General features: G+C 37.4%; 1 protein-coding gene and 1 long non-coding RNA gene across 5 annotated transcripts in view; one reads left to right on the top strand and one right to left on the bottom strand.

The window, feature by feature from the left end:
* LOC134141772 (uncharacterized) overlaps nt 1-24,781 on the bottom strand; it is a 71,701-nt gene that overhangs the window by 4,038 nt on the left and 42,882 nt on the right. For 2 of the 4 annotated variants that reach the window (XR_009958718.1, XR_009958717.1), the window contains exon 7: nt 7,660-7,774. This is a non-coding gene — a long non-coding RNA (uncharacterized LOC134141772). Of the gene's footprint in view, nt 1-7,620; nt 7,775-21,531; nt 21,888-24,781 lie in introns of those variants that run through there. The other 2 variants (XR_009958715.1, XR_009958716.1) reach the window with 2 other exon arrangements.
* PDE11A (phosphodiesterase 11A) overlaps nt 1-24,781 on the top strand; it is a 135,347-nt gene that overhangs the window by 72,772 nt on the left and 37,794 nt on the right. The window contains exons 8-10 of the mRNA XM_062578158.1: nt 202-269; nt 3,261-3,353; nt 6,517-6,567. Coding sequence (XP_062434142.1) covers nt 202-269; nt 3,261-3,353; nt 6,517-6,567 — 212 coding nt within the window. The remainder of the gene's footprint in view (nt 1-201; nt 270-3,260; nt 3,354-6,516; nt 6,568-24,781) is intronic.

Raw genomic sequence — 24,781 nt, 5'->3', positions numbered from 1 at the left:
TTGAAAGTTATAAACTTGAGTCATGGTATCGAAAAAGTCAGACTTCTAGATATTGATGTTTGTTTAATAAATTTCAGAATTAGTATTTATAATTTTGCTTTATTGTTTTAAAAATATATTTTAAATATGACTGATGAATAAAACATTCTGCATTATGAGTTAATGAATGCAGATTGTAATTCATATTAACTCTTTCCAAAGGGGTAGCTCAAGTGTTGAACAGGCTTGATGGGAAACCCTTTGACGATGCTGACCAGCGACTGTTTGAGGTAAGAAGCACTCAGTTTTGTAGTGATATCATTCTTCTGCAGAATATGGTATTTCTGGATAATCCTGCTTCATCCTTTTTTGGGGAGAAGAATACCTGATCTGTATTTATGGTCGACACCTTCATCTTTAATGCATTTTAGTACTAGTTGATTATGACAGCCCGTATTCTGGGGAAGATAGGAAGCAGTTTTTATCTTTCACAGTACTAATCAAGAACAACAGCAAAATCATATTCATTCCTTAACAAGAGTTGATTTAGAATAAATGGGATGTATCTAAACAAAGAAGTTCAGCTCTTGATTTGACTTTTCCCAGGTTTTTGAGGTTTTCAGACATAGGAGTATAGCATATCTATAAACAAAAGTAAGTAACAAAACATGTTAAATAAGTTTATGATTTACTAACAATAGTTAAACATTTGAAGAATCCTCTTTAGCAACTCAAGATTTACTTTCTGTGTCATAAATGTTTGTATAGTAAGTTCTAGTTTCTGTGTCATAAATGTTTGTATGATAATTTCTAGTAGTGCTATTGCACTGTACCTGCTATCGTGGTATGAGAAAGAAACTATTTTTGCAGGGAGGTTTCACCTTTTATTAAACCTGCTGAGGCAGTTGGAAAAATCCATTAAGCTTTTGAGTACACACAACATGAAGAAAGATCTTGCTGTATTACCACTTTTTTATTGCTGTAAAAGTGCCATTTATTATTATTTCAGCGTCTGTGCTTACAGTTGCTTAACTGAGAGATGATATAGTTGATTATTTGTTTTTGGCATATCACCTAAATGCAGAATGCTAGTGTGCAAATTGATCATGTTTTTACACTTTTTTTGTGATAGTATACTATGAAAAGCAGCATGATAAAAGAACTTAATATTTGTCTTTAGTCTCTGTATAACATTTGGAGACATGATAATGGTTAAAATTGCTGTAGTTCCAAATGTAAATACACAACTACAGTATTCATTCTGGGTTGTAGGCAGTTTTATTTATTGTAGGTCTGCCAATCATGTTTGCATAAGGTAAAATTTTAGTCCCTTTACTGCTAAGTTACAAATGTAAAAAAGATTGTATGTCAAGGGATTGCTCATTTTGGTTTTTGTAATTGGTAAGTACTATGCTTAATGTTCTCCCTGGAAAACAGGTTGCTTGAACTATGAAGACATTACATAAAAAGGTTTTTTCAATAATCATTTATTCTTGTATAACAGGGGTATTGACCTGTCTCCTCCAGACAATGTGCTCCTAAATGTCTATAATTTATGTTTTCTAGTTTACTAATCCTCCTAATACTCTTCAATAAATTAAGTCAGCAGTGTCTTTTTGTCTTTTTCAAAGAAGAAAGTGCACCTGTAGCCTCAATATTAGACAGATCTGTCTAGCTGTGACTGGGCAACTCCCTGCCTTCCTATTCTATGAATCACCCTGGCAGTTCTTAATTGTATTTTTAAATTTTTTAAGGGTCAGAGTATGGAAATGTTCCCTCAGTGTTGTATCCCCCTAAATTACAAAGCCCTACCCTTGTTACAAAGCCTTTTCTGTGCTAAGCTATTTATTCAGCCTGCCCCTACAGAGGAACTGCCCCTACAGTATTCATGCTGACAGTGTACGGTAACAGCCAGTTTGGAAGGGGCAAGTTTCTGCGCCGATTAGTGCTTGCCTGGGATTGTGCAAGCAGGTTGTGGGGCTGAGAGGCTGTTTGCAGGCAAAATATATGAGCCGGTTCTGAGTCGGCATGAATGAAAAAGCTTGAGAGGGAATAACTTGAGGGGTCAGGGTGAGACGGACAATGCAATGAGGTGACCTTCTCCTCCTGACCAAAAAGGCAGATTTTCATCTTACATGACTTGTCTCTGGGACAAGTTTGCTCGGTCACAGAATAGCTGATAAGCCTATACTGTGATAGTCATCCCACAACACTGAGTGAGAAAATGAGAGGAAGCACCAGAAACAGAAGCTGTTACCTGTTTTGCTGTTTGACTTCTCTCAATTTCTCTGCATACTTGTTATCAAAAAAGGAGAACTGGAATTGTACTGTTTAATAACTTTTTCCTTTTTTTCCCCACAAAAAGGACAATTGTCATATCTAAAATATATTTTAAAGGGAATTGGTGCTCCCAGTGGAAATCCTTTTGTTAAATTTCCTGTTAACTAAGAACACTTTTTAAGTGGACATTTACATAATATTTTATTTTCAAATTCTTCATTAGCTTTTTGTTCTTTTTCCATATAGTTTAAGATAGAGTAGAAACACTTTAATGATAACTGTTTATTATGGGATTTAGCAAACTGAGATTCCCATACTCAGGAGCCAAGTCTTGTTTAACTGTTTAAAATTGAAAAGAAAATCTTTGACTTTTTGGCCTATGCTTTCTATGAAAATTAACATAACAGAGTGTAGTTCTCCAGCCAGAGCATGATGACTGGGTTTTGGTTGACATTCAGGAACTGACTGACGGAAAGAGAAAAAAGCAAAGTATTTACAAATGTCTCTTTGTGGAAGAGAAGTGATACTTGCTCTCTGTGTGGCTTGGTTTTCTGATCAAATGAGAAGTGAATGCCGCATCCTAAACAAACTAGAAAACATGGCTAGGAACAGTAGTATCTGGGAGATGTTCTCCTGGTTTCCTCATCCCCAGTCAAGTAAAAAGATGGCCAGGCAGCACCTTGCTCGGAAAAAAGGTGTCCCTGAGAACATGAAAAACTTAAGGCAGAATTGGAGAGCTGAGCTGTACAAATTATTGCCATTAGTCCTGAAAAGAATTCACTTAATAAAGTTGCATCCTAACTAAAACACATCTCTTGCGTCTGATCTTTCTCTTCTTGCTCAGGACAGTGACCGACCTGCATTTTCTGGATAACCTGTCCAAACAAAATGACTCCTAGTATTGGTATCCACTTTCTTTTCAATGATTAGGGAAAACACAAAAATGAATGCTGTATTATAATCAAGTTTTTTTTTTCTCTCTCTCTTTCTCTCTTTTTTAGGCTTTTGTTATTTTCTGTGGCCTGGGAATTAACAACACGATAATGTATGACCAAGTGAAGAAATCCTGGGCAAAGCAATCTGTGGCTCTTGACGTAGGTCTACATCTTAATAAAATCTTTCCTTGCTCATAAGCATTGTATGTAAAGGAACCTACTGCTTCTGAATTTATTGTAGATAGCATCGTTTTCTGTATCTAACTTTCTACGCCTTAGAATGTTTGTTTTATTGAACAACATGAAAGGAAACTTTCTTGGGGCACATTTAGCTGTGGAGCTAACCCACAGCTTAAGTAATTTTGTACCTGGCTATCTCATTTGATGCCTCTGGTTCTCTCATAAGGAAGGGAGAGTGACAATGGAGAAGCTAGTTTCTTATACTGGTATATGTAGGAACAAAACTAGCTGTTGTATGTATCTTCTTGCTCACCAATACTTGAAAATTCCTAGCATTTGGTATTTTACATAGCTTATTGTTCTTCTTTTCTAGTATTGTAAAAAGTAAGCAAAGAATACAGTGACCAGGGTAAAATCTGAAAAAAGACCATAAGCTTGATCGTTGTTGTAGGGGGAGGGTTTTTTAGTATCAAAAGCAACATCTACTGGACCTTTATTAGATGTATCCACTGCTAGAATAAAGTCAGAGCTGGATGACTGGCAGTTCACTAAGAACTCTGCTAGAGGTTAAGGCCAATACGTAATGAAGGGTCCTGGCATTCCATTTCTGTGTAAAATATGTACGGACTAGACAGCCTAAATGGATGAAAGATTTCTCTTCCTTTTCTTGCCCATTACTTTTGCAGGAATTTCTATTCTTTCCTTTCCTGTATTATGAAGAATGAAACCTAACAGCTCCTGTAAAAATGTACTTGAAAATCTAGAACATTTTTAAAAGATTCGTATTTTTTAAGAAAAAATTATCTAAACTTCTATAACATGATTCAACAAATAATTATTACTTTATTCTGTAGATTTTTAATGTATTTATACTAAAAACAATTTTGATGAAAGAAAAGTTTTAAACTTTGAGGCTAGCCCTACATATTTACCTTATTCCTACTAAGTCAATAATAGAGAATGATTTGAATAAAATTTAGGACCTTTTTAAAACTGTTAGGCAAGACATTTTAGAACACGTCTTCAATGAAGGGGTAACTACCCTACGTTTTCAGTATAGTTTTAAATTTCATATCTGGCAACAGAATAAAATGATCTATATATCCCTGATGTTAATTGTGTAGTTGCTTTGACTTTATACAGTACTCATCATTACTATAAGAACTACTAAGATAACATTAGTCAAACAGAGAACAGAGATCAAGAATTTCTCTGTTAAAGCATAGTCAAATTGAACTGAATTGCTATGAAGATGGGATTTTTTTTCTTTGCTTACGAGCATGAATTACTATAAGCCCTAGTTATTTGAGCAATATTAAGTTTAGATTGACTACTCTTTCTGGCAAGAAAAACAAGCAGTGGCAACTATCACACTCAGATACACAAGGATGAAAGTTAAGATTGAAGCCAGTTATTTGCTACTGAAATCAAGGAAATTTGAATTTCTTGGTTTAAGATACAGCTTCTTTCTTAAATATGAAAAAGACTAGTAGCATGAATGTAGATTATGGATTTGATAAATGGCCATTGTACTTCAGTGAAGAGTAATTCTTTCTATAAACGAGCAGCAAGTCATGATAACGTTTCTGTGAAGTGATTGAAGACATAGCAAAGAAATATTGAACAATAGAAAGGTATATGCTGAAGGACTGAGTCCTTTTTTCAGTAACAGAGTGCTTTATTAATATTTGTGTATTTAGGTTGAAATGACTAGCATTTCAAAATGATATTGGTATCAGATATAAATCAATGTAATTTATTCTGTAGTATAGTAAGATTTTAATCTATTTATCTATATATATAGATACTGTTTTTCTTATAGAACTCTCTTTTAAGACTAGCTAATAAACAAAAGACCAAAACATATATAAATGGTGAGCACTGGATGTGACAAAGTTTGACAGTAGGATACCACATAGTTATATTCTAGGACAAATTCTACTGTGTTTCCTAATGATGCGAAAGTTGCAGATGATTACAAAATTAGAATAATCAACATTAAGGAAGATTGTCTAGTGGAACATAATAGATGCCGATAAAGTAGAGGCTTGACAGAAGAATTTCAGTATTATGTAATGTATTTTAGCAAAAGAAATAATTTTTAATAATAGATTTCTGAAAGCAACTACAATATGATTGGACAGAAAAATTGGTAATGTTTGAGGAGGGACATGATATGTATATTTTTAATAAAAGTAAAACATGAGATAGAACAAGTAAATTGTGGTTATTTATTCTTTCATAGGACAGGAATGATATTCTGTAACTGTAGAAGGTATCTAAAACCGATATGAGTAAATACATTTTGGGACTTATTGCCACAAGACACTGCAAACCAAGGGCATTTGAAACAGAGATTGGATATTTGTGTGAGTAATGGGAACATTTAGAGTTGAAAACAATTTCAAAATGAAAAAAATATATCAAAGCTTTAGAGCATAAGCAGGCCCTGGTTGCTGTGCGGTTAGGAATACCTGCCCTTGCTAGGAGTGCTCTCGTTCGGCGAGCTCCCCTGTGATTCAGCGCCTTGTCCTACACACAGTAAAACTTTGGTGGGTCCAAATCACAAGGTGCCTTTTGCAGCTTCTGGACTGTTAGTTGAATGTTAGTATCTTCATGTAAGAACTTACTGCATTCCCTCTAAGTGTGTGCATACTCCTGTGTATGAGCAAGGTGTTTGGTAACCTTTGTGTATTATGTTTTAATGTACCATCTCTGGAATGGTATTGAAGAGAATGTCAGGCCTAACATAAAGGTGCTAATTTACATGCAGTGATATGCCACTAGAAGAGACATTAAAATGCAACAATATAGCAAAAGGCATTATTTAAAGTCTGCGGTTATTTTTACATTAAATTCTTTCTCTTTTAATTGTAGAACTAGAGGAGAACAACGTAGAAATGCTTATAATATTAAATTACTTACTGTCCATGGTTTCCTATAAAATTACCTGCAATGTAAATGCCAAATGTATACCTGATAACCTGCAATGAGTTATTATATGCTGACATTCAGAACTAAATTATCATGCATAAATATTAATTAAATTTAAGAATTATTGATTAGATTGCACTATAGAGGCCTATTTATTTCTACTTGTCAGACCTACAAAAATCTTTTTTTATCTTTTGTTCTGGGGCAGGTGTTATCTTATCATGCAACATGTTCAAAGGCAGAAGTTGACAAATTTAAGGTAAGGATTTAACTTTATTTATGAAAATACAGTGTAAATTAAAATGGATGTAGATTATCTGAGAGAAAAGTTTACTTTTGTATTAAAAGCAGGAAGTCATAATTAACAGCATTTTACAAAGGATGTATATTAGACTGTCAGGCAGGAGGATGGAAAAAATCCTTCAAAGTTTAAAGAGCTGCAGTGGTAGCTGCACAACAGAAAAATACTCTGGTCCTACCAGCAGCTGTGGGAACTGTGCATTAATATGCGTTTTGTGGCCCCCTCAGCAAAAACCACTGAAGGAATTCATGCCACTGCAGGCGGTGAGAAGGAGACTGAAGAAGGTGGGGAGGGACTTTGCACCCTTAAAATGTGGAATTTGTCCTTTTCTGTTTGAGGAAACACTAAGGAACTTGGTGGCCTTTTCCTTGCCTGTGAGGAGTCTGCATTGTAGAGGGCTTCTCAAAGCTGTTTGGGAAGCTCCTGTGAGGGTTAGTGTGTCTCTCCTGTGTGCAAAGCGTGTAGGAGATCGACCAGGGCTGGTAAGGAGACCTGGGCTGTAGTGACCGCATATTGCTGGCCATCTCTTGTGTGACTCTCTGACACCAATCGGGCTGATACATAGTGCATCGATAATCCTTGCCTAGCTGGCCACAACTTAATCTGTGCACCGTGGAGATGATCTCGGTGGAAGGGGGAGTCATGGGAGATGTAGCAAAACTGATACTGATGTGTTACCTGGACTGAGGAACAGCAGCCATTGCGAGTTAGTTGATTAGTTTTGTAGTTTATTGCCCAAGCAATGGTTGTGCCTTAGAACTCTGTGTCCATAACTGCAGTATGAATATAGTGTTCTCCTATCATTGCAGCTATTGCTGCAGTTACCTACCCTTTTATAACATGAAGAGTAGATTACTGGATTATTGCTGAAAATAAGATCATTCCAACACTACAGCCAACAGAAAATACTTCCATGTGCTTAATAGTCATATTTTATGTCTGGTGAGCGGAACACTGAGGTCTGTTTGAGGGAGAGGGGAGAGAAAGCAATAAAGAACCATAAATACTGTATTGTATTTTTTGTATTTTAATTTACATTGGAGTAGGTACCTGTGATACAGTTTCTGTGACTGTCAGGATCTAGCCAGTATCTTGTTGGGTGGCTGGCGTTCTTGCTTGCTGTCAGCAACTGGAAAGCAGTTCCTCCTCCGTCTGGTCTGTGTACCTGCAACACAGGCCCACTGTTACACTTCGGAGTTGACTACTAGCACGCCGAGGATCCATGCTAGTACATGGACACTTGTTTTCCCAAGTGTCTTCATTAATAGATTTGCTAGTCTCCTAGTAAAGAATGTCTTGTCATTATCCATTTGCATTAGAGGCACATAACTATCCCTTTGACTGTAAAACATAAAGTAAAGGGAAACTAAGAGCATTTATTCTTAACATCCGTAATGGATATATTTTTATAAAGGACATAGGTGAGGAAATGGAAAATATAACCAAGCTATGCTTAAACTAATTACACTGAGACTTTTTCTGAAAACTTTCCCTCTCTTTTATCCAGTTGTCTTGCTTTCAATTCATGATGAAATGTCAGTCAGGTAGTGTTTGTGCATGCTTGACATTATTAGTTGCATCTATTGGAGAGGTCCTACTTGCCTTGTGAGCCTCTGGCAGAGAGCGTGCCCTGGAGAGAGCTGCTCTGCGGGATGGCTGCTGACTGCCCTTCACAGAGCTTTGGCAGCTGGTCTCCTCTCTGAGGTCTCTTAAGGGATCCAAATAGGTGTAATCTCCTACCCTGAAATAATTCTTTTCCCTTCTCTTGGTTATATATTTTTTTTTTGTATAACCCCTGTATTATATGATTATTATCGTCTAGGCTTGACTGGCTAATAAATAATTCCTCCCTTTGGGGGTATAGGTTGGATAAAACTCTCCCCCTTCCTTTTGGTGATTTACTGGCACATTTCAGTCGAAGTGCCTGTTACGATTTACCTTATATTCTGATTCAGTCTGAACATTAACAAACATACTTGATAGAACTATCTAATGGAGATTAATGCAGATTGTTCACAACTGGATCTGGACTGACATTGAACCTAACAGTAATTAAAGACTTTGGAGTTCCAGTGCATTTGATTTGTTTGCTCCTAAACAATTTTCAACATGGATTTTTTCAGAATGTGAATTATAATGACTTTCTAATAAAAATTGTTGCTTAGTTCATATAAATCACATAATACTACTTTTATTTTCTGATATGTGAGATAGGTAGATATTTCTGATGCCATTGCTCTAGATCCAGAGATAAAATTTTAAACCTAGCTTTTCATGGGCGTTTGCAAGTAAAACAAAAAATCCACGTCGAGTGCGAACATTGATTGCACATCTGAGAGTGTCTGAAGTCTTGAGCCTGATTCATCACTGTGCTTCTCCTAGCTTATGTCTATGTAACGCTACTAGATTCAGACTGCATTTTGGTAGGATAAATTAAAATAGTGCACCAGTGAATCATACCAATATCAATTCTCCTTTATTTTTAATGAGCAGGTAAAAATAAGTATGACTTTAACTTCTGAGTTGCCACAAAGTTTTTAATTTGTGCTGTATTTTTCAGTTAAAATATGGGAGAATTCTGTTACTTCCAATCATATACCAATACTAGTGTTTAGCTAAAAGCATTTGTAGTATTAGAAAAGACAAGATTGATGAAGTCCCATTAATCTAAGACTGATGGTATTCTAAACAATTGCCCTATATTGCCAAGTTTCTTCTCATTGAAATACAGGCCGTCCAAGCCTGTAAATAGTACTTGCAGACAAATATAGAAAGCCAGGATGCACGAGTAAAGAATTCAGAACTGGGTCCAGGACAGGATATTTATAGCAAAAGTTACTGTGTTGTGAGACAATAATGAACAAGTTTTGTGTCTTAGCAAGCGGCTCCACAAACACGCATCACCTTTAAATTCAAGTAATATAGTTTCCAAAGAGAATATGTAAACACTGCCCTATGATGTGTAGTATACAAGAAGCTATTTTTAAGAAGCTAACCTAATTGTGCAGCTGTGTGTGATATAAGCCAGATCAATATTTAATGACTGTGATGCATTATTTATAGCCTTGTGAGAGATTCTCATTTTTTAGGGCAAACAGCACACAGGAGAGCCACACAACAAAAAATAATCGATTCAAAATGCAGTGTTAATAATAATTCCTGTGTTTTTCAAGTCCATGGACTGATGTGTGGCTAGTTAAGACCTACCTCCATACAGGTAGGCTTGCTTTCTCTCTCAAAATTACAGATATTTAACTAAACAAAGATGAATAGAGTTGAGCCAGAAAGGCAAACAACTTTTAGGACTGCTACTCTGTGTGACAGTGTAAACAGTCAGCTGCATGAGAGATGACTACTTTCAGTAAAATTGATACTGGGAGTGCACTACATGTATGATACAAAATGAGTCTGATATACATGTTATATGCTGCTACAATTTTATACCCACCCTTAAAAACATGGGTGTGGATTACACAAGGAAAAATAGACTTGTATATTAATTTTATCTCTAATCTCTGCAAGGATGGCGGAAGCATTGCTTATCTATGCTATTCTCTACTCTGTCTCCATCTTTCACTTCAGAACTATTTTAATTACTCTTATATTCTGGTAATTAAATCATTTATAGTGCTTTATGATAATGTCATTATAATCTTGCTTGGTAATTACATTTCAGAAAGCCAAGCAGGTCTTCGTATTTTGGACCACTTGTGAAATGTTACTAGTGTTTAAATACACGTAGCTAGAAGATGAAGTTTATATACACGTGGCTGTAATGATGATGCTGTTTCAATCCACCTGGTAACACAGATGGGTTGAAGGCCAATAATCGCGTGGTAAGTCAGGATTGCAAGGCAGGGTCCCAGTCGTGCATACAGTTAAGCGCACACGATCCCTTAGAGGCCTAGACTGTGGTGTAAGTGCATGAAGTTACTCACAGGTTTGAGTATTTCTAAGACTGTTGCCCTGAAGTCACACAATCTGGCTGTTGCAGGAGTGTCTGTGCACACACTGAGCTATTTCCCAATGCTAATTCTATCTGCTCAAGGTCCACTGCGAATAGCAGCAATAGGAAAAATCAAGGGGAAACCCTGAGGGTATACAAGGCTTAAGTGTTATATTGAACTATGTCTCCTTTTCCTTTTGAGAAATGTACACGGACGCAAGAAGTAGTTTATTTTCTCTGCTTTTCCACATACACTGCCTGCATGAAACTCGAGTATAGTGTTATGTTTCATAATTCATGAAACTGAGGTCTTTATTGTATTATATGATTTCATACCCTTTTACATGTGCCTATGTCTTCAGTTGTCATGGAAACAAGAAGTCAGAAACACATTGCATACAATAAAAATGATTAATAAACAATGATTAAAAAAAATAAAATACTGCCTTTTTAATTCCAGTTTCTGGAATGTAAGGCTCTTGCTTGTTGACATCAGGCTAATGCTGTGCAGTTCAAAGATATATAAAACTGAAAAAAATGTTTTAAATTTCAGTGAAGAAACAGAATGGCAGGTGTGGAGGAGTAGGGAAAGATTGTTCATGATCTCTTCTCATGCAATGTTTAGGTTAGGGGCATCTAATGAAATATGAAATTATCAGGGTACAGATTTTAATCTGACAAAAGATCTTTTCAAAAAGCATGTACTTAAACTATGTGTCCTATCACCATAGATGTTACTGAGTTTTAAAAAAAATGATGAACAGGATGAAAAATCAAACAAGACCTGTTGTCAAAGACAGTCCTCTGGCTTAGGAAGTCTCTGAAGCTGGAAAGAGCATGCCAAGGAAGTGTGTTTTCTCAGTTCTAATATTCTTCCCTGAGCATCTGTCAAGCCCCGTCACAGCTAAGGCACAGGGCTTAGATGGACCTTTGATATAATACGTAAAACCATTCTGATGTGATTAATCACAGTTTTCCAGAAGCACTATTTGGAAGAAATCCAGAAGAAATGAGAAACTACATTCAGATAACTTCTTTGCATCACACACTGTCATTCAAAAAAGAGATCTTCTATCTTTGAGCTGCAATGGAATGCTCTTTGACTTGGTAATTACGGTTATAAATCTCAAATTTCAGATACAAAATTTGGAGAAAACTCCTAAGATTGTTGAATTCTGTTTGTTTTATGCAATAAGAGCTTTTCCTTCATTTTTCTCAAGCTCTTGAAGCATTTCTTGATTGGCCTATTAAGTAATTCAGCCCTTTCTTTCAGTGCTCAGGTCTGTGAGTCTCAGATGAGTTTTTTCTAATGCAACACCCACTTTTATGTAGATAGTATTGCCATCATGAGGTCCAATGCAGTGTGATAAGTTTAATTGAGAATAAGGCATATAAAAGAACAACATGACATTTCGTTAAGGAAAAACCTGGCTAGTGGTGGTGAGGAGATTGTTTTAATTTGTTCCATAGGAGATTTAATGAGAAAAAAGGAAAGTGGAAAGACTTCGGTGTTTTGGAGATGTCAGAGGTACCTGCTTATGAGTTACTGTAAAAGGAGTGGTGCTCTACTAAACACAAGAGTGTTTATCCTAATTTTAGGGATGATTAATAGAAAAAATAATGGGAATTACGAATTCCCTTTTCAAAATGTAAACATTTAATTTTATTGAGATTTCAACATTAAAATTTTTTACTAGCACTGTATGTAGTTGGTCAGGCTGACATTAAATTTTTGCAAAAGACTTGCTGAAATTAGTCCTTTATTAGTTTTTTAATCACCATCTTTGTTATTTCCTGGTGAAAATACCAAGATTGCAGGGTGAAGGGCTCCCTTCCCTCCAGAGCAGAGGAAATATGAAGCTTCCAGGGTCCTGTGGAGGGAGAGCTGGCAGAGAGTAACTTCACTTGCTGAGGCCTGGGTGCTCAGCTGCTTTCTGGAGGGGCCTGCCTTTCTCTGGTGGCTACACAGGGGCACAGGCAGGTTACAGCAGTCATGAGGAATAAATCCGCTCTGTCTGTCCGTCTTTTAATGTTTGTAGCCCAGCTGGGTAGGTTCCTTGCCCTGACACTTATCTTATCATCTGGGGAGGGCAAAGCACCTTTCTGCTTTGTTCTCTTATCTGCAAAGAGGGCATGGAAATATTTAAACACCTCAGTAGAAATATTTTAGCACTTCTGTAAGAGGCTTTGGTAAGGAGATGCTTTAGGGCTATGAAAAGTTGTGTTCAGTTTGTATAACAAGCCTGTACAAGAAGAGTTTATTTTGGAGTATAAGATTCCTGGGTTTTCTTAGATCATAAGTAAATTAAGTTTTTAAAAGTCTTATTTTTAAATATTAAATATTAAATGTATTTATTTTTAGGTATACATCTTATACAGAATAATCTCTGTATGTGTTTATACTGTAGCTTAGAAAAAAGGAATTTTAAAGGTCAGTATTAAAAATAAATGTGAAAAGTCAATATTGGTATTCAGACTGGAGTAAAGACACAAGAACTAGAAATATTAAATAATAAATAAGTACTTGTAAGATCAACTATTTCACATTCAGATTGAAGCTTAAATCTCAGAGTTTTAAAAATAACTAATAAGCTTCTTTCTATCATTGAAAATAATAGGAAAAAAATCACTTTCATAGTCAAAATAGGTCTTTTCTGCTACTATAGAAAAAGTTTTCTTCACTTAAAACTGAACTGTATTCCATTTGTTTTAGATTTTAATAAAATTCAAAGCATCTCTGCTGTACTCTAATATCTTTTTTACACTCTTAAAAAATTCTATATAGTTTAAAATATTACTGACTTACTGCCTTTAATAGTGGCTGTTTTTCAGTTTTTAGTAATTATGCACACTAATGTAGTGCTACTTCACCAACAGAAATTTTCAGCAGAGGAGCAAGTAATAAAACAGTTATAGTTATTAATTTACCCATATGTTAAAAAGAAAAAAAGACTACGTGCTATTCTTTTGCCACTCTCAAACTCTCTATTTTATATTGTTACTATTGTATCTATTCTCTCATCCAAAAGCAAACTTGTTCCAGGACTTGGGAAGGCTTAGAAAAAAAAAATCAGAAACAGCAGTCACTGGGGGCATAGCGTTGTTCATAATCGAAGGCGAAATGATTCATTCCCCTGCCGAGCTGTCGTCTCTCCTCCGATCTGATCGGCCATCGTGCTGTACGAGAGTCTCCTGTCAGCTGGAAGGTGCTGAGGAGTAAATACAGTGCAACGTTGCCACAGCCTTCAGCCAGCGACCGTGCAGAAAGCGATAAGGGACAGAATACGTTTGAAATGTCATGCAAACCTGAGCAGTATCTGATGAGTGGGTTTTTAAAAGAAAAAAATCAACATTTGTCAAATGATAAAGAGAGAGTGCGCTTCAGTCAGTCACAGGTGTGACTGCGTTTACATTGGGAAGGGTTTTCAAACAGGAGAAAAACGAATCTAATGAAGAGTTGTGCACTTAAGTTGGATTAGAATAATTTTAAATAACGGAGTCTTGGAGAATGATGGTACTTTAGGAAGACTTCATTACGGGTCTGTTGCGGTTGACAGCCTGTCAGTGTCAACGAGGAGCAAGTTGCTCGCCGTACAGTTAACTCACATGGCCGGGGCTAGCTGTGCATGTAACCGCCCACGGTCCTGAGCACTTTATTCCCGTGCTGGCCTGGTAAGACCATTTTACTATTTAATTTAACTTGTGAAAGAAATAATTATTCAAAGCAGTGTAGCAAAGTAGTATGTTATTTCACATTTTAAAACATACTTATTTTGCTGTGCTTAGATTTGTTTTGTAGGCCTAACAGATTGAAAGTTACAGCTGGAAATTTTCTGTTTAAAAAAATGTTTTTGTTAACCAAACTTCTATGTGGATAGAAATTTTAAGACTGGCATTAACGTTATCAAGATTATTTTAAAAATTAAACAAATTCCTTAATAGTGATACTGATTATAAAGCCAGGAGAGAAACTATTGTTTCCCCAGCATATGCAATATGAAAAGACGAAATACTTTTCTTTGTTAACGGTCTCTTTCTGGCTTTATACAGTGTTTTGGCTGCAAGTAGTTGTTTATCATAAGCACTTACAGTTACGATTTTAGATTATTAATGGCAATATTTCTGCAGGCATTTTTTTTACATGTTTTGCAAAAACAAATACAAATGTCCCCTAAATGAACAAGACGCTGTCCTTAAAAGGTTTCACCGTTACCGAGCAGTTTGTGTTAGAGCTAGAACCTTTTGCTGATTAAATAGCTCTGGAAAGTGAGGAGTGGAAATACGTGAGGAACGTTTGTCTGAGATGAATCTGTTTGGCCACTGGGTGCCATCCTTGCTCCACTTTAAGGCTGATTACTGAGCAGTATTTCTCTAAGCTATAAAATCCTGAAAAAAGGTAATACCAGTGCAATTTCACACCATCATAACGTTTGTGTGCATGTACTAGAATATGTTAGCAGCACAGGCAGTGTGCCCCATTTGCACAAGGAACCGAGAAGAGACTCGGGAGAAATAGCCTCACTGGCTCAGCCCTTTAAGCCCGCAGTTCCCTATCCAGCAATTTTTTTTGCAGCCCTCCATCGGGTGATTCAGAATGAGGCAGTGCTGCGAGACCTGTTCCTGCACAGGGCTGTGCCCTTGTGGAATATTAATTTAGAGTCTGTTGGGATTATCTGAAGGAAAAAATTACATGAGTGCACAGTTGTTTTCTGGATCAGTTCGTATTTGGGGCTGTATGGCCCTGTGTCATCCAAACAGAACTGTATCTAGTATATACTATATAAAAAATACTTGTGATTACAACTTTTTTAGGTGTTATTTATGACACTGCTTCATTATTTGCCTGGACAACTTTCAAACTGCTTTAGTCCTTGGGGCTCATGGAAATTGCATCTTTTCCTTCTGGCAAAATCCCAGGCAGAGTGAATGTATTTTTTAAGGGAAAAATATGTCAGTAGTTCTGCATTTTTAGACTTTTAAATTGTAAACACTTTAAGTGCATGAGAAATAGACTTTAGCACTTCTCTTTCTTGCTCCAACTGTATGGAAATTGTGCAGATTGCACCCCAGGCAAAACCAGGAAACTGAATATTTTATGAGGCCATTTCTGTGAAGTGTTCCATCATCTTTTGTTTTGCAACAAGCTATACCAAGATTTGAACACAAAAAACAGCTGAGAGCGTCAGATATCATTGCTTCCCTGTGCCTTTGTGATCCCCCCTGCACACGTACAGCTCTACTTGGTGTGCTTAAATGTAACATAACTGACTCCATTTTTTGTGCTGCCGTGAGCGGCAGTGCATTTGTTATGTCCCAGGCATACAACAAGCTTATGGGCAAAAAAATAATAGCTTTAGGCCTTCATAGATGCTGCTGTTAAACTAATTTCAGCTTTCAGAGACCTGTTGCGGTGGGGGTGGTGCAAGCTGTTTGACTGCAGCCCGGGCATGGCAAGCTATGGGAGAACCTGGCCGTGGGCAGCACCGTCCTCCAGGAACAGGCTCGGGGACGCCCTCGCGAGCATCCTCCGGGCTGCCAGCTGTGCAGCACGGGGGCTAATTTCTGTTTGCACATGAAGGCATCTGTCCTACTTCTCTCTCTCTCTCTGAGGCAGTGGAAGCTCAGGTATTTATGCCAGGTATTAACAACCCTCAGCGTCCCTAAAGCAGCATCAGACAGACCTCTTCACTGGAGGAACTGCCTGAGATTCATACCTCCCCAGCTGGCACTGTGGCTTACCTCCCTATCAGCCCCTTTGCTCACAGCCCCTCCGCTGCACTTTCTCAGTGCATTGGTCTCATTTTACTGGCACTATTGCTGAGATAAATGGCATTAGGCTTTCTTCCTTGAATCCAGCCTGTTATCTGGGTTGCAATAGCACGTACAGCTATACTGGAGGAATCTTTTCAGTCCAAGATTCTCTTTATCACTAAAAGCACTTCCAGTTGATCAAAACACTTGGTGAAACTGCAATTTGAATGTACTGACCTGTTTTTATTAGGAAAGATCTGTAAAAGAAAAGTCCATGTGTTACGTTCCAAAGTTCTCAGGATGAAACATTTCCGTTCTTATTTCAGGTCAGTGTTTCCTCTTAAAAAATTACCTTAATATAATTTTAAATAGGGTAGAGCAAACCTGGAAATAGAATATTTTATCTGGTATGAAAGAGTTTTCATGTGGCTCAGCTCTAGAAACACTGTTGTGCTAGGTGCAATAGAGGCAGCTAATAGAGTTGATCCTTGCCCTGAAAAACTACCAATTCAAATCAAAAAGTTTCTGTCCATAGTGGGAAATGGTGGGCCCTTCCCATTAGACCACGTCTCCCTGGCAGTTATCTCAAAGCAGTCAGGAACAGAGTGTTTGCATTCCCTCCCTGCTTGGAATGTCTTTGCCTCCGTCTGTGAGAGAAGAAGCTTCTTCTACTGTTGCTACTATCTGGATATTCAATTTTATTAACTAATGTGATAGGTGATAATAGGTCCTCAGATTAACATGCAAGAATCTTCTGAGAAACTACTTTCTACTGAATTCACCTTGTCTTTTGCATTGCTTAGATGGAGTCTCTAACATTTGTGGTGTGCCAGAAACAGTTTGATCATTTGAACGGAAACTGTAAAACTAAAAGTTTTATTACAACATTTATAATGTGTATAATTTGGTTATTTCCTATCACTAGGCACAATATGTAGGATTGACTCTTCTGAAATTTTAGTAAGCTGTTTTTATCTAGTTTAATTTCTTGGAGAATGGCATGTGAGGCACCCAGTGATACCATGGAAACAGACTGCTACCATAAAATAGAGTTATGACTATAAAGGATCAGCTAAATGTAAAAGTTGTTTTTGGTGGAAGCAAACTTTATGAAAGAAATAACGAAGGCACAGCAAGGAGAATATATAAATTACTGAGTTTGGTTTGAAATCATCTTTAGGTTGCATCACTGTGAAGGAGACTTCTAGTAGTAAATACAGACAGCTGAGTTCTGGCACTGCCATTTGATTAAAATGAGTGAAGAGAGCATCTACCACCATATGCTTGCAGATTCATTGGGACAGTCTTACACTGCACAGTGAAGGAAGAATCTTTGCAATTAAAGGGGCAAACAAACACTTCTGAAAGAATTACAGAAGAATTTTGCTGCAGCAAAATGACATCAGATTAAATCTCTGCCAGACTGAAATACTGCAGAATGAGACAGAATATTCAAACTGCTAATTTGGCAAATCCAAGGTATCTACTAAAAATCTCTGGGTAAAAAATGTTTGTTTTTTTCTTTTTACTGCTGATTAGCCATTTTTCCACTCTGTTAATGAGCATCTCCAAGGAAGAACTGAAAGAAAAGAGACAAGAAGGAGAGGAAGAATGTAATGTACGGGCAGGAGAAAAAGAGCAGTAAGATCAGTCAAATACCGTGAGTGTATTGTGTTAGGGGCCATTTAGCACATATTTATAAGACCTTCATTAAGAACAGCAAGAAACCAGTATATAAGCTGTGTTGCAAGATAATTGCAGCCTTCCACCTCAAAGTATTGTAGTGGTAGATAAAAGCAACTTCTTTTGTTTAAAGAGAATGTATAAAGATAGTGGAGGATAGTTGGTAAGAAAAGAGCTACATACATACAAGGTTAAGTACTGATTATTAAAAGAGCAGGATCTGTGAATTTTATGAATTCTCAGAAAAAATGCAGTTAGGCTGTCAGTTACATGTGAAATGGGGCTGTGTGCTCTGCAGGTTGGGTGTTAGGACATGCTGTGTTGGTGTGCTCTGTGCACCCTGAGGGATGCCCTAGAGGAAGGGGAGAGCGGAGGAGTTTGGCTTTGTGCCCCTGCAGTGTTCGCAGCCAGCTCCTGGGCAGCCTTGCCCGGGAAGCTGAACCTGCAGCAGGATGAGGCTCTGGGGTGGGTGGGTTGGTTGGTTGGCTGGCTTGTTTGAAGAAAGTTGTGTCAGGCAGCCCTGCCCTGTATGTCTAGGGAGTGATTTATTGATTCAGAATAGGAGGGGTGTACGGTATTTGTGTTTTGGGTTTTTTTAATCTGCAACTGGAATTTGATCTAAACTAAGATGAATAAGACAAAACATATTGCAAGCATATTGAAGCATTGCAAGGTTCTCCTTAGGTTTTCTGCAAGTGTGTGTTCTAAGTTTGAAGGTGTTTTCAATATTATTTATTGTCTACCTAGCAATATTCTGCTCTAGCTGTCACTCTAGCACATCTGAAATAGGACTTTCCCCCCAGTGGAGCAGTAGCCCCCTCATATATTTGCATAACTTTCTCCAGCTGTCACTGTTCTGCCAGCCTGATTTGTCGCAAGTACTTAAAGCATTAGTGGCCAGCAGGAGCTTCATCCAGTGTCTCTGCTGCGCGCTCTTCCAGCACCCCAAGGCCCAGCTGCGACGGCAGCATCGGAGTAGCTAGCTCTGCTCAGGGCCAGGGCACCAAAGGTCCGTGACGCTGAGGGTCATCGCAAGGCAGCTGTGCAGTCAATGCTGCTGAAGTGCGCTAGGACAGAAAACATAGTGTAATACCAGCATGCCCACCGTTGTGATACTTGTAGTGGTTTTTTCTGTTTTTTAACATCTCTCTTTGGGACGCCTTTGTTTCTTTCTCTCACATGCTTGCACGTACTGCGTCTGCTTCTGAGAACGGGGCTGTTTGCCACCAAAGAGCCGATTCCTCCCCTCTCCCTCACATTATATTCTCTTTGAAGGGAATCTTGACCTTGTTCTTTCTTCAATCGGCTTTTTCCTCCTCTGGGTCTCCAAGGACTCTTTCTCCCCCTTCCTAGGTCTTGGGGGGGGGGGGGGGAGAAGACTCCCTTATATTCCTCACCCTTCTTGCTCCCAAATTTACAGACACAAGGGGGTCAGTCCTCATTACTCAGTCTGATGGGAGCAACAAAGTTGACTTTCTGCTGACCAAAGCCAGATAAACCTGTAGTGGGAAATGGCAGTCTGCATGCCTAAAACCTATTTTGTACCATGGAGAGAGATTTGACCTAGGTTTGTATCTATTTCAGATTCTGGGACAAAGACTGAATTGATTATTTTGTATGATCTTCTTATTTGCACCAATAGTCATAAAAAAATGTTGCTCTGTAGTATGTGGTATACTAGTTATTTCCTGATTACCTACAAAACAAATTGAAAGTCCATGAAGACTCCGCTGTGTGCCTAGGGAGATCACTGCTTCGAATGTTCATGCCCTGTAAAATCCTGGTCCTGAGCTGCCATGGTTATGTGCTTTGGCCTTAAGAAAAATAGATGCTCAGACCATTAATTGCTTTTATTTTATGTCTCTGTTCTTTTAAAATGGAATTTTCTTGTTTCTTTTATAGGCTACCATATATTTTGTTCCTTTGTACCAGGAAACATCTTTAACACTAAGGATTGATTTTTTAGCAAAATAAATCATGTATTTTCTGCTTTTTCTATTATAGTTTGTAACAAAATTTTAAAAGTAATATTTTTATCTTAGTAGCCTGTGAAATTTATCATTCCTTTTCATGGGTCCCGTTTTGGAAAAGCGGCATGTTCAGAAAAGATTGATTAACTGATCAGGAACATTTAAGATACTTTCAGCTTTCTAAGTACCATTTGAGGCTACCTTCAGAAACAGTATGTGAAATGCTCTAATGATGTGTCTTATCTTGCCATTTTAAAAATAAAATTATGGAAAGGCAAATCTTTTTCTCACATGCACATAATTTTATGCCAAAAGCAAAAAGTAAATACTGTATTTTTGTCCTAAGCCTGTGGTGCATGATAAAATAATAAATAATCAAAAAAAATTACTGAAATGCTGTAATTGATAGGTGATACATTGCTTAATGACTTTTCATGTTCTTACAGGAGCTGAATAAACAGCTTTCTTAATGCCATGAAGCTTCTCTTTTAATTAAAGCAAATACCAATATTCATGCTAAATGGCAACATATTCAGTTTAACCATTAACAAAACATAACTTTTTGAAACAAGACTAAATGCAACTTTTTACATGCAACACTAGCTGAAGATGAGGCAGTATACACATACATACGCATACTTCATCTGCAGATTTCAAAGCTTTAGGCAAAAGTGCATTATTCTCAGTTTACAGATAAGAAATTTTGTCATGAAGCAATGAATGACCTTTTCCAGTAAAGGGCTCAGTTACCTGCCGTGGGACTGTGGGTAGAGCTTAGGCATTCAGTTACACAATTGTAACTCTGCTTATCTGCTGGTTTATTCAGGAGAGATTTAAAATCTGTAAATCCTGTTCCATGGACTGCTGATGTCTTTGACTTCTGAGCAGTTGTTGGATAAAACCTTGACGCAGTCTGGGATGCAGAAATGGGATCTAGTAGATCTGAGGACAGTCGTGTATATGGGAGGGTGAGGTCTCGTCATCTCATGTTTTCATCTGTCTGCATTCAACTCATGCCAAAGCCCTGTTCCTATTTCATTCCACTCTCCAGTTCCAGTTATTTCAATATCCCTTCACACTGTGACCTCATTCAGAGAATCAAAATTGGATGAAGGTTGTTGAAGGGCAAATAAGCATTGCTTTTTTTCTAGAGTAAAAATAATGTTACTGTGATAATCCTAATTAAAAAAAATCAATAGAGTTGCACTCCAGAGGAGAATACATGTATGTACTTTGAGTTTCCACCACTCCCACTTCCCTTTATGGTAAATACTGTAAAATTCCCTTGAAATGCCACTGTCCTACTTCTGCTGTGTTTGGTCATTGGAGAAGCCGTGCTGACTCAGCACTGGGAAGGGCAGCGATATGCCATCCTCAGCCTGCAGTTAACAGATGGAGGCCTTTAAAACCTATGCTGCTCTGGGCATTAAAATGTCCCTGAGCTGAAACACTTAACTCTTCCCCTTTGGAAAGAGTAAGAAATGTGTCAGACTCTGGAAGATAAAAGCTTTGGTCTTGCACAACTGTTAATAAGTGCAAAATAAGTCTACTTCTGCTAACAATAGCTGATTATGAAGAAATATATTTTAAAAGATGCTTGAAGATATAAGCAAGGATTTTTAGAGGCTTTTACACAGAAGAGGAACCCCTTACAAATAAGTGTCTGTGCCATCAGCAAATACTGTCTTCAGTACAATTTGATAGAAGTGTGAAATAAAGAATGTATCGCATTTAAATATTCTTCACTTTGATGGTTTCTATGCTGTTTTTGATGATCAGGCTTTAAGGATTTTCAGTTCCTAATCTTCTGAGAGAGACTCGAGGCAGAGAAATATTCAGCCTAGAAAGCTTTAAGTTACAAGAGGTTTATTACTTCTTTGTGCAAGTCCTGTTGTCTGAAGCTCCAGTTTCATTGTTTAACTCACCACCTGAAAATAATTCACCAACATAAAGTATGCATGAGATCAGGTCTTGATCCTCTATTGAAATCGTAGTGCATAGAGTCTGGTTCAAATGGAGCCCCTGGGAGTTAAGTAGAATACCGTATCATTTTGCTGTTGTTCTGAGACATGGCATAGGTATTTCATGGGATATCTGTATATTTCTAATAAATGTTCAAGTTCCTTGCTATTGTTTTCTGTCTGACCAGCAGTATTTTCTGCTTAGGAAATGGTAACTTTTCGAATGTTACCGTCCATAGAGCTGTATAGAAAGCAGACTATGTTCTGTAGGAGAAGTTACCGTTACAGAATAGCTCTAATATGATATGTGAAAGAAACTGAGCATGTGGAGTAACAGAATGTAGTATTTCTCAAATAAGGAAGGACTGATGATGTGTTTTCAACCCCTAAAATAGAAGGGCACCTGTCAGGAGCCGATGGCAGCTACTATTTATGAAAACTCAAGAAAGGAAGTTTGCCTCCCTTTCCTTTCACCCATTTCAAAGGATCATTCTTGTATTGTTTATAACTATAAACTGATTTACATAAAGACGATTTGTTTTTCCCCATGTCATTAGTGAATGTAAGAGAGTAATTAATGGTATGTTTTGCATATATTTTCTCAGTAGCAGTACTGGCTGTTACGAAGTTCGTGGTGTAGTACATGGCAGAAATTGAAAATCATATTAAAAGTTATTAGCATAAACATTAACCAAGCTAAATGTAAACCTGTATCTTTCTTGTTCAGGAAATGTGCCTGGTAAGAATAGCAGAAGTTTCCCTTTTGCTTGTGTTGGTTGATTGCTTTTCCTTGCAAGTGATTGCTTTATTCAGCCCTTACAGAACACTTTAAAATGGTCTGTGTATGTATTAGATTGCGGTTTTTTTGACGTGTGTATACAAATATACACATGCTGTCTAGAAGAAAAAACAGTATGAATCTTTGTCTTTATTCTGATATAGTTCTGTGCTGACAGTATAAAGCAACCATTTTATACAGCATACGTTTTACAAATAGTTTTGAAGAATGATGTGAAATATTTGTCTTCAGCAGCACTGACATGTAAACATCAAATATTAGCTTTTGATTGAAGTACTTGTCCTCCCAGTGCTTCCCTAAAGCTTTGACTGCTTGATTTTGTAATTTCCTCCTTAGTTTTTGTATATCTGCAGCAGTCCAGAGGCTTATTAATGCTGAACCAGAACCATGATTTATCTGTTCCCATGTGCTCTCTCTGATAGCAGCCAGACTCAAGATTAGGTGTTTGGTAGCGGCCACTTAGCTGTTCTGTGTAATTTGAAGTACGATGATTGTTAATGACATAAAGCCCTTCCGTGGCCACAGATCCAGGTTTGCTAAGGCTCAAGCAGTCACTCGTTTCCCAGCTCTTCCTGTTACCAAACAGCAGCAAAGCAATTCACACGCTAGCAGAGAGCAATGAGGAAACAAGAACCCGTCTCCAATAACAAATCAAGCGCAAGGCGCTTTCCCTCCTTCCCGTCTCCATCCGAGCCCCAGCTCATGGACGCCTGAGTATGGGGCGGCCCCAGCCCTCGTCCCCACGCTCTCATTTGGGGCCATGACATCTGCTTTCTGGAGCTACCTGCAAATAGTGAGATGGTTCTCCAGCCTGGGAACTGTTGTTTTTAGTTCATAAACCCCAACTTGTTTTCACAGCTCCTTTCAAGACAAATTTTTGTTCTAATACCAAGGGTCCTGGGACATGACCAAAGGAGGCATGTCCAGCTTTACAATAAGCTCACGCGAGTCATGTGAATCTTTCTCAAGGATGAAGAGCCTTGAAATTACTTGGTCTGCAGGGTAAAACGACTTCAGTGTATAATTTTCTTAATTGTTTTCAGAAAGAGGAAATTGAACTTCAAAACATTTAGAAGAAAGCAAGCAAGCCTTTTAAGAGATCTTAAATCACAGGAGGTGCTTTAAAAAATAATTTCAGTATAAGTTGAATTTTAATTGCCTGCCCCTTCTTCTTATTGTCCTGGTATTTTCATCCCTTCTGTTTTCCAGGAAGAGAATGTTGTTATTGCTGTTTATTTTAAGAAATCTAGTGGAATTTCTCCTGCAATGCAGCAAAATTTCAGGACTGGATATGTTTTAATATTCTATATTATGAATTTTTTTATATCTTTGTAATTAAAAAAAATATGAAGTTTTAATGACTGCTCTTCTATAAACCCTGGGCTGCTACATTTCCAATACAAGCAACTGAGGACAGACAATACCAGGTGCAGCCAGAATATTGCTGCAGCCCCACAACATATCATTTTTTTAACATTATTCAAATTAGTCTCAACACTCATAATTCTGTTGTTTCCTTTATTGCTGTTGTAAAGCAAATGGTTCTTTTATACAAATGTTATCTCCTGGCTATTAATTCAGCAGTTATTTTGGATTATGGCACTCCTGTTAAATTTAGGAATGTTAAACCTCATAAATATTTAGAAGTTTCAGACTGACATGGGAAGAAATTGTTTTTGACTTGCTTTGTTAATATCCTGTTGTTCAGTTTATAATAGATTTTGAATATATTGTTATTTCTCCATTGTTTGACAAAGAGAAAAGCAATTGCAGTTGAGCAACTGCTTGGAGTGTTTTCCCTTGAATTGTAACAGGTTGGTAAGTGTTTGTTCCCAGTGCAAAATAGCAAGGAAAATAACTGTTCTCATTTTCCTTCAAGAGGAGAAAACATACATGAAAATTTTAATCAGAGCCTCTACTACTTCAGAGTTCATGAAAATGCTACAGATGGTTTGTAAAATATTTTTGGTAAAACAATTTCAAGCAGATTTGCTTATAAGTGTGTACTTCTGTCTCAGAATCTTTGCTCTCTAAGCTTTGTTCTAAGGAACAGGTAAGTTCA

Source organism: Rhea pennata, chromosome 6 (assembly GCF_028389875.1).
Source record: "Rhea pennata isolate bPtePen1 chromosome 6, bPtePen1.pri, whole genome shotgun sequence".
NCBI lineage: Eukaryota > Metazoa > Chordata > Aves > Rheiformes > Rheidae > Rhea > Rhea pennata.
This window is presented reverse-complemented; position numbering and strand designations above follow the sequence as displayed.